Here is a 13,406-nt window from a genome sequence, read left to right on the forward strand (position 1 = left end):
CAGTGTGCAAAGACAGAGCATGAATACACAAGCTAAAAGTGCGTTCCAGTCAAGCTGCTTCATGAACAAAGCCAGTATTTGAAGGATCACTTTTTGCAAAGCAAAAAACACGAAAGGGGGGTTAATGAGAGAACAAAACAGCTTGCATTAACAGAACTCAGGACTGAATAACAGATCTAAGAAATTATAACAAATAAAGTTGAAGTCTGCACCAAGAGTAACTTTTAAAAACAAAAAAGAATCCCGAAGAACAGGTGTTTCACAACCAGAGGTAAAGGCCACAGAAAAGGCTTTCAAACGCGCGGAGCTGAACAATAAAATGCAAGCTCTAGTGAGAAACACTGCTGGTTTTACAAACAGCTGAGGTGCAGGAGCAGACGTTCACTTGAACATAAAGCATGCAGCTCAAAAGGTAAAATTACACACGATACTGTATAGGCTCTGCATCGGGGGGAACAGCCTCCCTCTATTTTGAAATGCCGTTAGATAATTCATCCAACAAACACGCTGTCTGCGGTTTCACTTTGTAACCCTAAGACCTGCAGAAGATTAAGAAAAATGTTCAACACACATGTCCATGCAGAAACCAAAATGACATCTATGGGTATACACAGTGTTTAAATACCCCAATAACAGATGAGCTTTGGATCACAATTCACAACAATCTTACATATGCGAGGTGTTATTAAGACACCACACTCAATATCAATATGAAACACCAAACGCACACTGTAACATGAGAAGGAAAAAACCAAAAACACTCCTTTCAAAATATCTTGATCTTTTAATGGGGGTTCTGTCCTAGGCAAGATTACAACACGGACGATTCTTTTTGTGTTTGCCACTGACAAAAACAGCAGTTTTAGAAAAAAGAACAAAATAAAATCCATCTGATGAAGGCCATATTTGGTCAATAAATAGAGAACGCCAAGCAGAAACAAAGTACACAAACATAGTGAGTGACGATACATACGACAGTGCTCTGTGGTCAAAGGAGAGACATTCAGAGGTCAACCCAAGGGGTTATTTTCTGTATGAATATAGCGCATTGTGAATCTGAAGATGACGGAGATCTGGGGGGTTACAGACTGGAGGCCAGAGACAGCTTGCGTGGCCACCAGGAGAGCAGGCGCCGCTTCTCAGTCCATGTCTCGCACTCTGCGGCAGATCTCATTCGTGAACTCGGAACACTTCGCACCGCCCCCCAGGTCTTTGGTCAGAACCTAGGAAGGTCAAAGGAAAAGAAGAAGAAAAAAAACAAAAAACAGGGGAAACATCATTTACCCGAAACACAGACACACGGAGCGGGGAAGAACAGCGAAGACCCACATAAAAAATAAAAATGAAGAGGGACGCATCGGAACATTTGTCGTCAGGCCGGCCCCCGATTCCCGGCACAAACCTGCTTGTCGTTGATGGTGTCGAAGCAGGCCGCCTCGATCTTGCCGGCGTAGCTGTGGAGGCCCATGTGCCGCAGCATCATGACCGCGCTGAGCAGCAGGGCAGTGGGGTTGGCCAGGTCCTTCCCTGCTATATCTGGGGCTGTTCCGTGGACCTGGGGGACCGCAGAACCACCGTGAGGACCACCGGGCCCCGCAGAAAGACCAGCATGAGCCCTGGGACGAGGGTCGAGCCTGCGGCTGTTCATATGGTTTAATTCTGCCGATGTCTTAACCCAGGGCGACTAAGTACCGTTTGTGCGAGACGCATTTCAATCAGCTGTCGTCCACACACTCTAACAAGTAGGGAGATCGCCGTTACGACAGGACAATGCAAGTTTCTAATGAAACACATGGACAGCATGTTATTGAGCAAAATGGAAAGCAAGTCAATCAGAGCTTAAAACAAGTTCTCGGTATAACAATTTTTTAGAAGAACTTTGCGATTACAAGATATTTTTGTAGAACCCCTAACCCTTTCACTTCAATTTTGCCAGAGGTTGTCATGTCATGTTAAAATTGCTGATTACGTCAAAACCCTTGGTTCTCTGGAGCGTCAGCAAGGTTTGGATATTCTGGTGTATAACACACACTTAATCAAGCATGCACTGTCAAAAACATTATAACTGTACTGGAATCACAATTACTGCAGAAGGCAGCAAGCAATACGATGGGAGTCAAAGCATCTTCCAGCATACCGATTCAAAAATGGCGACTCCATTGGCTCCAATGTTACCACTAGGAGTCACTCCCAGGCCTCCAATCAACCCAGCACACAAGTCGCTGAAATACAAACAGCATTTCACATTTGCAGCATTAACAGCTCAAGTACAGCACTAGTTACATTAGTAAGAAGACTTTTAATCACAATTTTAATCATATGGTTGTGTATGTATATGTAAAAACCCATTGCAAAAAAACAGTGAAAAAACTATATAACACGACTAATTTTGCTTTGTTGATTTTCATCTTGGTATTAGACCTACAAACTTTGACATGAGTCTTCTCTCACCTGAGGATGTCACCATACAAGTTAGGCATTACGAGTACGTCAAATTGTGTTGGATCTTGTACCATCTAAAATGAAGCAAAAGGAATGAAACATTACAAATCTTAAATTATTTGAAAGCGGAGAAAAAAAAAACACATAAAAATCTTACATTCAGGCACACTGTATCCAGGTACATTTCTGTGAACTTGATATCCTTGTAGTTTTCTGCAACTTCCCGACATTTTCTTAGAAACAGTCCATCAGACATACGCCTGCAAAGGGTTAAATTATTTTTTTCAAACCACAAAAAATCAAGTGTCAAACTGTGCCTTACTACTTTTCACAAAAGCATTCACACAGCATTCTAAATGTTGCTGAAAGATTAAAAATGTTTCCTGTATTTTAGAAAATAAATAATTCAACAGTCTCTCTTTTGGGTTTGGTGCCGATTAACAATCGAGTTAATAATCGACAACACTGCCCAGAGAGTAGAACACACAACCTACAGTTAATAAGTAAATACTACAGGAATAAGTAAATACTACACACTGGTCAGTTCTCCAGACAGCAATGAATACAATTCCCCTCCATCTCTTACAAGCTTCACGGAAATGACTATAATTACAGTTCATGGCTTCAGAATTATACGTACATGATGTTGGCTTTGTGTACCGCTGTAACAGTACTTCTTTGGTTATTCCTGGCATACTCAAATGCAAACTCAGCAATACGCTTACTAGCTTTCTCAGTGATGAGTTTAATACTCTGTACCACTCCGTCAACAATCTGCAAAGGAAACAAGCAGACAGAAACCAATGAAACAGCATACAGGTACAGAACTAATATACTGCTTGATATATTGAACAACCTGTACAGATTAGTAGCTAAATACAGCCGTGTACAAGTTAATTTGTGCTGGTTAATTTGGTGCTTGAGGAAGGAAATCATTTCTACGGTGTACATTTGTGAATAGCTCAGGGTTATTAAAAAACAGCATGACGAAGCTTACAGTCAGCACTGCTTTACAAGGACTCAATGGGAGGGGGAACACAAAATGCTACAATTTTGCACTAGTAGGATACAACAGAGAGAACATCGTTACTAAAAAGTAAAACAATAAAAAAATGCTAAGCCAGCCACTGGAAAAAAAAAAGGTCACCGAGGCAGGAGAGAAGGAAGTAAACTATGTGAACTTCAACCTGGTGGGCAAGGAAGGGTCAATGGAGTATCAGGTGACTTCCTAACATGCAGCAAGGAAACGATGAATGCACAACTGTTTAAGTGTGCGAAGCACAAACCGACAAAACAGGAGTGCAATGAGACACTGGGAAATACTGGGAAAAGTTCTAATAGTTTAGTTTTAGATGGGCGGGGGGAAAAATTGGCTTTATGCAATTTTTAGCACCTTACCTACAGTAAACAGGGCTGTAAAACGAGAGGCGCACTCTCTCCAATCCTGCTAGCACTGCACACAAAAGACTTACAAGGATTATATGCGAAAGTGCATGGCAGAGGCGAAGGCTGCTCTACAGGACATTCAAGTAAGGGGTTAACATGTGACAGAAGCGCTGGGGAAAAGTGCCCTGTTCTCCACAAAGATACAGCAGTCAGGAGGACAGCAGGACAACAATAAAAAGCTGCATTACAGTAGGCACGCTTGGGGTTTTGGGGACTCGATTCCTTATAAGGACAAAAATGTGCTTCTGTCAAAAATGACAACCCGCTACGTCAGAAGGAGTTTGCACAGGAGGAGACAGTGTGACCAGGCTTTAGCTATACCACGCAGGGACAAAAAATGTTGGCAAAGGATTTAAAAGCAAAAACAAAGCAGCAGGAAGGGAAGTGATGATGCATAGCAAACCAACTATATTACACTGCTATTATTGCTGAAAAGTAACTGCGGTGTTGTAAACTAGTGTTTAGTTCTGTAAGACAATGGGATTCTTTGTGTTACATCTGCCAATAATAAGCAGCATTTAGTTTTTTTTAAAATGTAAGTGCTCATAACGCTGACATACGGAATGTATAAACAGCAGCAAATGAAAGGGAAGAACACTTTTGATCCTATTCATAGAACCTTATTCTTTTGAGCGATGTAGGAAAAAGGCTTTCTCCACTAGTTAGTAATTGTTCACGAGGAACAGAAGCTTTTAAAGAAAGCAAGCAAAATGATAAATTCACTATCACATAAATGCTAGATCCTGTTATTCCCCTTTGAGCAAAGTCTGCCCCATGTCTCTTTGTGGAATTGGAAATATTACAATTCTCCATATCCACACTGTACTGCTCTGAACAGGATGCGTACCACGTGCTCAATCCCGCTGTACTCTCCTTCAGTGTTCTCTCGGATTGTGACGAGGTTCACGTCAGTGTAGGGGGTCTTGTAGCCGTCAATGGACACACATGGACGCACGTTTGCGTAAAGATCAAATGTCTTCCTAAGCAGCAGATTCATAGAGGGATGGCCAGCAGCAATGGGTGTCTTGAGAGGTCCTACACAGCACAGCAAAAAGTGTAAGAGTGAATCATTTCAACTGCATTGTTACACCTCCACAGAAAAACAATTATCTGATGTCTTACCTACTGTGAATCATAAGAAACATCACTTATAGCTAACGAATTTACCAAGTTTTTAAGAACACGACCATCTTTTTGAAGCAGATGCACTTACGATTTTATTGAACAGGCATTATTATGCTTCTCACTATGATGATTAACATTAATCAACTGTGAAAGTCACAGGCTAGCAGTGCCTGACCACCAGTAGATTCTTTACAAGATGGTCTCTGCAGTCCAGTGTAAAGAGTGCAACACAGATGCCATCCTGGAAGAATCTAATGGTAGTCACACATGCTACTAGTCTGTGTGGGGTGATCACCCCTGTTGATGAATGATAACCATCATAATAATGTCTGTTTAACAAAATCCAAGTCCAACTCTGCTCCTCTTATGGAGGCTGGACAAGCCTGTTCACTGGTCTCTGAGCCCTAGATCGCACGTCCTCCCAAGCTCTTCCCACAACTGTTCGCTGAGGTTCTAGCCAGGGTTGCAGGCTCATCTGTCACAGTCTCACAGGATGGAGATGGTTATACGAACAGCATGGGAACAGCTTTGCCACGTCAGGATGAGCCCGCAGGAAGGGCAGTAAGTCAGGGCCCGGGGCTTGATCAATACAGCACTGTGCACTGGGGCTGCAGGGCCGTCAATATAAAACCTTATGCACCTGACATGTTGCTCACACCACTTCATTCTGTTATGGTGCTAAACACTGGAGAGCATGCCACCTGTGTGATCACCTGCCCTGCAAACAATAACTGTTTAACTGCCCCCTCACATCTAAGCTGCTGACGTGCTGGTTGTTGCAACCTGACATCCTGCCATGCAGTGGAAGCGACAGTAAGAGACAATCATGAAAAACAAAAATCACGTGATGACGTTGGTCTTGGCGAGGTCTTGTGACCTGTGGTCTTTCATATCGCGGTATATTATTATTCATAGTCTGCAACTGGCTTTTTAGCAATACCTAGCTGTGAATACCCGACAGAGTGCAACAGTGCGCCTAGTCCAGCCTCAAAACATACAGCTTCCTTTGTGTATTTTTCCTTTTTGATTTTCACCAGGCTAAGTCACATCTTCAGCCGTGCCCATTTGACCTCCCACTAATGAGGTGATTGCGTGCTTATGCAACAGCCAAAAATATTCAACTGTCAGTCTTTAATGAACAATGAATGACAATGACAAAACATAGACACATTGAGTGATAAGTTTCTTCTGATGCTCAGTAAAGAGCAAATTATTTGCGAAAGACTCAAGTACAAGAAGGGCCATACCTTTCAGTCCAATTTTGCTTTTATCCATCGATTCTTTAGCTTCTGGGGGAATCATCCACTTTCCTCCTGGACCTTTAATTGCAGTGACATTTCTCTCTTCCCAGTGAACTGGAGCCTTAAGTCAAACAACAACAAGATCATTAAATCTCCCATTACTGGAGAGCACTTCATGCACAGGATATTGTAAGTGCTATGCATTCTGAAATGTCTTTTTCTATCTTAAGGGGCGCACTCACTTCGAGTACTGGGAAATGTGCTATAACAGACTACTCATCGGCACAATAACAAACATATCCTAACAGACCAGCATGCACTACAAAAATACACAAATACATTTCATTTCTTGTCAATCCAATGGAAGTATGCTGACCCAGCTGGTTATGTAACAGTACTAGCTTGTCTAGAAAAGGTTTGTTTTCCATTTGTAGTTTATATCTTTACTTTTTAAAGGAATAAAAGTTTACTTTCCACGACAAACTAATATTGCTCTTCTGTTTGGATTCTGCTTCAATTTAAAGACATCTTCTAGAATATTTTGGTGAAATTCCAGACAGGGGAAAAGAGAGTAACAACTGGGAGTGGCCACACAGACTACTTAGTAAACACTAAGTTTACAAAACACCCAGGTTCCTCCTCACGTCTAGCGGACTCGAGCGCTAACCTGAACGGGCACACCTCTCCCTGAATTCCCTAGATAAAGGCTGATATTTTGCGGTCAGTCTCCTGTGGAGACCAACCCCGGTAAATAACTTTCTTGATTTTCATGTTTTCTTTGTCAACATTACCTTGGCCGCTTCGAAAATCTTCATGACAGCACTTGAAATTTCTGGCCCAATGCCATCCCCTGGGATAAGTGTTACAGTTTGTAGCTGAAAACAAAACAAAAAAAATTACAAAGGTATGTAAAGGCTTTTCAAAAGTACTTGAACAACTGCCGGGAATAGTTAAGAACTGAATTCTAACCATAACTTTTGATAAGAAAAAAGTATTCTGCCCGCCCAATCTCTATCATTATATACCGAGAAGCATTAAAATGCAACAAAAGAGCATTGCAAGCAATGAAAACAAAAAACTGAAAAGTCCTATTAATTTTTAAGATTAAAAAAAAAATCAGTTCAGGTGGAAACTAGGAGTACAATATCCCGAGTTGTTTTGAATTAACTTCTTTTTGGGAAAGTGTGGCAATGCACCTATATTGAAGTCTCTAAAGCAGAAAAAGGACTGCATTCCATATTCTTCTGCCACTCTTCCAGATTTTGTCAATCTAAAACTCAGTTTAGAGTATGTTCCCCGGCCTCTCTCTTCTGGATCACCTTGCATCAGTCAGATCGGGCTGCTCAGCAAGGCTGGCAGGTCACACAATCCACCTGCTGTCTGTGCATCAAATCAAGACAGACAGCAGCTGGAGACCACTTGCAAGGTCACCTCCTAGCTCTTGTGGGAAAGAGAAGGGCTTCAGCTGAGCATCATTTCACCAGCCAGTTTATAACATGGTAGAAACGACCTTCCAGCTCTGATGTACAGTCAGTTTAAAGGCCCTCTGTGGGACAGAAATTAGGGCCGTGTCTCGGGTCCAGCTACCTGAAATTGTGGAACTTCAGATCATGCAAGATGAAGCAATCCAGTGAAGGAAAAATCACATTTATCTGAAAGGGTGGCAAGTTACAAACCCATACAGTTGGTCTTCTAACCCAGGTGAAAAGTCAAAGGCAGTAATGTACAGTATGTGTAAAAGGACACATTGCTCTCTTGGACTGCAAAAAGCAGTGCGATTGGAGCAGGGTACTTACCCCGCTGCCATAGCTTCGGACTGGTGCCTGGCTCTGTACAGCACTCACAACACGAGACAACTAGAAACCAACAGAGAGGACAACAGCTCAATACCCCAGAATCACAAACATGCAGAATAACCAACATGCAAGGTTGTGACTGTAATTTGTTTAATTTGTTCTGTAATTGAACAGACAGCACATGAATAACTCCTAATGTGACTCGTTAGGTCTTTTTCTGAAAATTGTTTTTTTTTTAAGTACCGAACAATAATGCATGAGATATTTACAGTACACTCCATGCCTTTCAAACATCAAAGAATCTTGAGGACATATCACTGCACGGTTTCTAAGTGAATGCTTTCATTCTGAAGAATGGTAAAAGTTTACAAAGATGACAGCTATGTCAAAAAAGGAAAAAAAAAATATTGAGTATTGAAGTAAAAGAGGAAAAAGTACTGACGAAAAAGAAACAACCAGTTTTGCGTATTTGAAATAGCTTCACTGCTGTGACTCTTCCAGACTCTTGATTAGCAGTGCAATTCCTTACTGCACACATCCTACTGCATTATCCCTTGCATAATCAAAGCAAAGGCATTAAAAAATACACATTATTATTTAAGCAAACAGCCAACCACTGGGGTAAACAATTCACTGCAGATCACCGCGCTAAAGCTGAAAATATAATCTTGCTAATCTGGCACAGGCTTCGAGCTCTATAAACTTTTTAGAATGATATCGAGACAATAAATAAGATTAATGTAAAGCAATAAGTGCATTATAAAGTCATTTATCAAGCGTTACATAACAACACAGGCCAGTGAAGAGAATGGCAAACACACTCTCCCTGGCTCTAGGTAAACAGAGAGCTGTGAAGTAATGAGGCCGACATCTACTGTAGATCAAACCACTGAGGGCTGCACCTGAAGCGTACTCCTTCTGAACCCCATCAAACCCCTCTCTCCGCTCCAGAAGGAGTCTCCCATGGCACGACCAGCCTAGCTCTGAAGGAAAACCTGTGGTGTTTTGGATTTACTATTCTGTTGTCCTTGAGGGTGTCAGCTAAAACCAGTGAGGCAAAAAGACGCCATTGCAGTTATCCAAAGGTCCTGATGGAAACAACCAGCAATTAATCAACATTATTCACACAACTTTTAAGAATTTGTGACTTTCGTGAATATTATCCACGGTTGGCTCTGTATGTGCTGTATTAATTTAAGTGTATGCCTAAAATACTGTTTGTAGACCCGAAGTCAACATTTATACAATGGAGTCAGAATATCTCCTGTGCCCATCTGACATCTGGAGCCGTCTTCTTTTAGGGTGGTGGTTGAGTGCCATGGCGACCCTATGGATGGTTTCCCTGTCACTAGAGATTTCACGGCAGGATACAGGAATAGATTGCCAGGCCTTTCTTCCTCATAGACAGTGTGAGTGCTGTTGCTGTTGTCACAGATATGTGACACCCCACCGCCAACACCGCCCCCATACTGCTGCTGCCCAGTGTGGGTTATTAGAGAACTTTGCACCCGACATGGGACACGAACCCACTACCCTGAGATGATGAGTCTCATGCTCTACCAACTGAGCTAGTCGCGGCTTTCTTTAGGGGGGACAGATCTATTTTACCGCTTTCCTACAGATCATTTATTGAAAGCGTATTAACATACTGTCAGTTTGGTACCATCAGTACCGCACACTGTAACAAACAGAGGGATCTAAAGAAGACTCGTGGCATCATGAAGTGTGTGGCACCCCCCCCACCACTGGGAATCTGCACTACTCCTCTTTGAGAGACACCTCTGTGCCCCAGGGTGTCATTCAGATGACCCCCTCTGCAATTTCGGATCTCTGAACCAAAATACATATGGAATCTCAGGCTTATGAAAGATGCATTTTATCCTATATGGTGGGATCTTTATATTCCATACCATCACAGTGTCAGGTATTGGCTCTTACAGAAAAGTAGTAACAACGTGAACGAAGACTTATGCGTTATGCGTTGCCTTTAAAACTCAGACCTTCCACTCACCTACAACGAATACCGCGTACTTTTTTACTCGCTATACAAATGGGCATATCTACGAAAACGTCACAATGATGTACCGATGCCTATGTTGTGAATTCGTGACCGAGACATAGGCAATTCACGGCAAACGAATTCAGAGAAATGGGGAAACTGAACAACCTGATCTCCGTTACCTAATCATCTGTCATTGAGCAAGGTTACTCCTTGTATTCTCATAAATTCTGTAATGGCTGTAGTGAAATGTATAAAATGTGTTTGAAGAAATCTTACTTCTTCTTGTTTCTTGCCAATAAGCCGTAACCCGAATCTTTCCAGCAGGCTTAAGATCTGCAAAAACGGCAGTAGGATTTTTAGGAGCCGAGAACACAAACCCGCACCTCAGACAAGACTAAATTTAATTCGGGGATGCTACAATACTCCGCACATGCAGTCAACCTCCACCTCACCCAGGTGACACTTAAAGGTGAGGAAATTATTTAAGATAACCCATACCGATTACTACTAAAAATACGCAGTTTGCATAAACGCAATCCACGTATTCATTCATCACTGCAGGCTGGGGAGACAAATATATTTCGGTGCTGATGTGAAGGACACCGCGCAGGAAAGGCCTCCGCTGACTGCCTCTGCCGCCTCCGTGCTTTCCGCTCATTAATTAAGGCACAAAGAGGTTTTCTCGGGCTAAAGAAGAGGGGCAGAGGCGCTGTCCAGACGGACAGGCTGTCCGTCCGGTGCTGCTCGGTGTGCCGGCCGGGCGGTCCTGCTCTTACCGTTGACCTCCACGCGTTTCCAGCCATCCCGTCCGCCTCACTCCGCGATCACGCCTGAGCTACTGCACTGCCTGCCCGGACCAGCTTCCTGCACGGGAAAAAAAAAAAACCCTTTTCCGGGTGAACCACGAGTGATTTCACCCCGCCCACACCCGACGGCATCACGGACTGATCTCGTTTGTTAGCTCCCCCGGCGGTGCGATCAAAAGGTTCAAAATCCTTGGGTGGGCGATTTCAGCTTTTCAGCGTCGTAAACCCAGGAAAAAAAACCTCAAAATGAGGACTTCTGTTGTTTTACACTTAAGCTTAAATAATACTGTTAATTCTAAATCTTTTAGGACAGAATCGCAGGTCAAGTAATGCACCGTAATCTCATGCTACAGTTTTAGTGTGAAAAGTTTCTATACGGTTCTGGTGTCTCTAAATTCATGGGTCAAGGGATCCCACCTTGAAACCTCCTCAGCTTTCTGACCAGATTCCCCCCCCCAATCCTAGTGAAATATCACGAAATGCTGCAAATTCATATCCTGTTCAAAAATTGAAAAGATGTCACCTCAACTCCTTTGCACCAATTTCGAATTGTTCAAATTACACCCCATTTTAATTATGCACCGTTATAGCTGCTTGGACAATGTTTAAAGCGTTTAAACAGAAACCTGAAAAGTACATGTTCTCACCCTGTAGAGAGAAATAGTGTATTTCAAATACCAGTTTCATCTGAAGGTATTATGCAAGGAAGAAAACCACACTTGTGAACCTGCAAAACAAGAGTGTGACGGAACACAACAATAGTAGTTATTATTAATGATAAGGTGTGTGTGTGGGGGGTTAAGGTGACCATGATTGGGTAAGACCAGGGGGAATATGGCCAGGACACGAAGATGAACACCTCTACTTTTTTCAACAAATGTTCTGGTATTTCTAATAATCAAGGAGAGTCGGGACCTTAGTCTAACATCTCATCAGAATGACGGCGCCTTTTTTACAACACAGTATTCCCATCACAATGCTGTAGCATCAGGACCCACACAGACCACAGGGTGAGCACCCCCTACTGGTACCCACTGACACCTCTTCCAGCAGAAACCTTAGTTTCTCCCAGGAGTTTCCCATCCAGGTACTGGCCAGGCTCACACCTGCTGGGCTTCAGTGGGCTGCCAGCTGTGGGTTGCAGGGTTAGGCTGCTTACTATGCACCCTGCTGCCTGACTGTATAAATTTAAGGCTTTTTATTACTTTGTTTATTCTTCCTGTAACAAATATGGGGAATATAAATGCATAAAATGATGTAATTTATAAACTGCAGACACTTCCACGTGTCCTGTAGAAGGACAGCAAATAAAGTTTCCATTTATAGTGGCACAGAAACTACTCATTGATTTTTCAAGTCCGTTTACATCCATTTTCTAAATCCAATCCAATTTCATTCCATAGCCACCAGATGGCGGAAAGAGACCGTTCTTCTCTAACAAAATAAGATCAGTACCACAGTACAATAATTCAATTAAATTCAAGCTTTATTGTCCCATTGGGGAAATCTGTTATACAGCACACTCCCAACAGAACAACACAATGACAGACAAAACGTTTCCAACCAAGAAGTCAGTGCAACAGTGTTACAGCAAGATAATTGAGAAGATAGTTATGATACATTGCTTGAAAGAGATATTGCAGAAATACTGGAAAGTGCATACTCCCTAAATTCCTTTTTAAATTCCTGCTCCTATTTTCCCATAGATGTACACAACCTATGCTATGAATCAAATATTCAATTATTCCAAAGACTACATTGATTATGAAGATAGGTCAGTTTAATATTATACCGCAAGGATTCTTTAACAGATCTGAAGACTGTGTTAATAATAGTAATTCCTTACACTTATATAGCACTTTCTGGACACTCCACTCAAAGCGCTTTACAGGTAATGGGGATCACCTGCACCACCACCAGTGTGCAGCCCCACCTGGATGATTCAATGACAGCCATAGTACACCAGTACACTCACCACACACCACATACCAGCTATCAGAGCATACTGATGAAACCAATTATTAGGAAGCCATGATTGGTAAAGGCCAATGGGCACCAGGGTTACACCCATACTCATTTTAAGAAACGCCCTGGGTCATGTTTAATGGCCACAGAGAGTCAGGACCTCAGTTTCATGTCTCATCTGAAGGAGAGCACCTTTTTACAGTATAGTGTCCCCGTCACTATACTGGGGCATTAGGACCCATACAGAACCACAGGGTGAGCACCTCCTACTGGTCCCACTAACACCTCTTCCAGCAGCAAACTTAGTTTTCCCTGGAGGTCTCCCATCCAGGTCCTGGCCAGGCCCACACCTCCTGAGCTTCAGTGGGTTGCCAGCTGTGAGTTGCAGGGTGATACAGCCACTGGCACATTTGATGTTTGATATGAGGCAGTATAAAGGTTAGGGTGCGACATTACAGCAGTCTCCTGGTAAGATTTAAAAACCCTGGTTCAATACTGAGATGTTGTACAAGATAACTCGTTATGCACTTGAAAGATCTGTCAGGGAGGCAAAGAGGGCTTATATGAACAAGGTTGATTTACA

At 42.6% G+C, this 13,406-nt stretch overlaps 1 protein-coding gene across 2 annotated transcripts; it reads right to left on the reverse strand.

Annotated features, from left to right (window-relative positions):
* Positions 1–764: 764 nt before the first annotated feature.
* On the reverse strand, positions 765–10,939 carry idh3a (isocitrate dehydrogenase (NAD(+)) 3 catalytic subunit alpha). Of its 2 annotated transcripts, XM_015343701.2 has the most exons (12): positions 10,829–10,930; positions 10,329–10,385; positions 8,051–8,110; positions 7,046–7,129; positions 6,261–6,375; positions 4,736–4,923; positions 3,083–3,216; positions 2,600–2,702; positions 2,452–2,516; positions 2,138–2,222; positions 1,403–1,555; positions 765–1,223 (listed from the first exon to the last, which is right to left on the reverse strand). In XM_015343701.2, the coding sequence occupies exons 1-12, from the start codon at positions 10,853–10,855 to the stop codon at positions 1,140–1,142; spliced, it is 1,155 nt and encodes a 384-aa protein (XP_015199187.1). In that variant the 5' UTR covers positions 10,856–10,930; the 3' UTR covers positions 765–1,139. The 2 variants fall into 2 exon arrangements, with proteins under 2 accessions (XP_015199187.1, XP_006628982.1); XM_006628919.3 differs by lacking the exon at positions 10,329–10,385 and having other exon boundaries at positions 10,829–10,939.
* Between the last annotated feature and the right edge of the window lie 2,467 nt (positions 10,940–13,406).

This window comes from Lepisosteus oculatus, chromosome 5, assembly GCF_040954835.1.
Source record: "Lepisosteus oculatus isolate fLepOcu1 chromosome 5, fLepOcu1.hap2, whole genome shotgun sequence".
Classification (NCBI taxonomy): domain Eukaryota; kingdom Metazoa; phylum Chordata; class Actinopteri; order Semionotiformes; family Lepisosteidae; genus Lepisosteus; species Lepisosteus oculatus.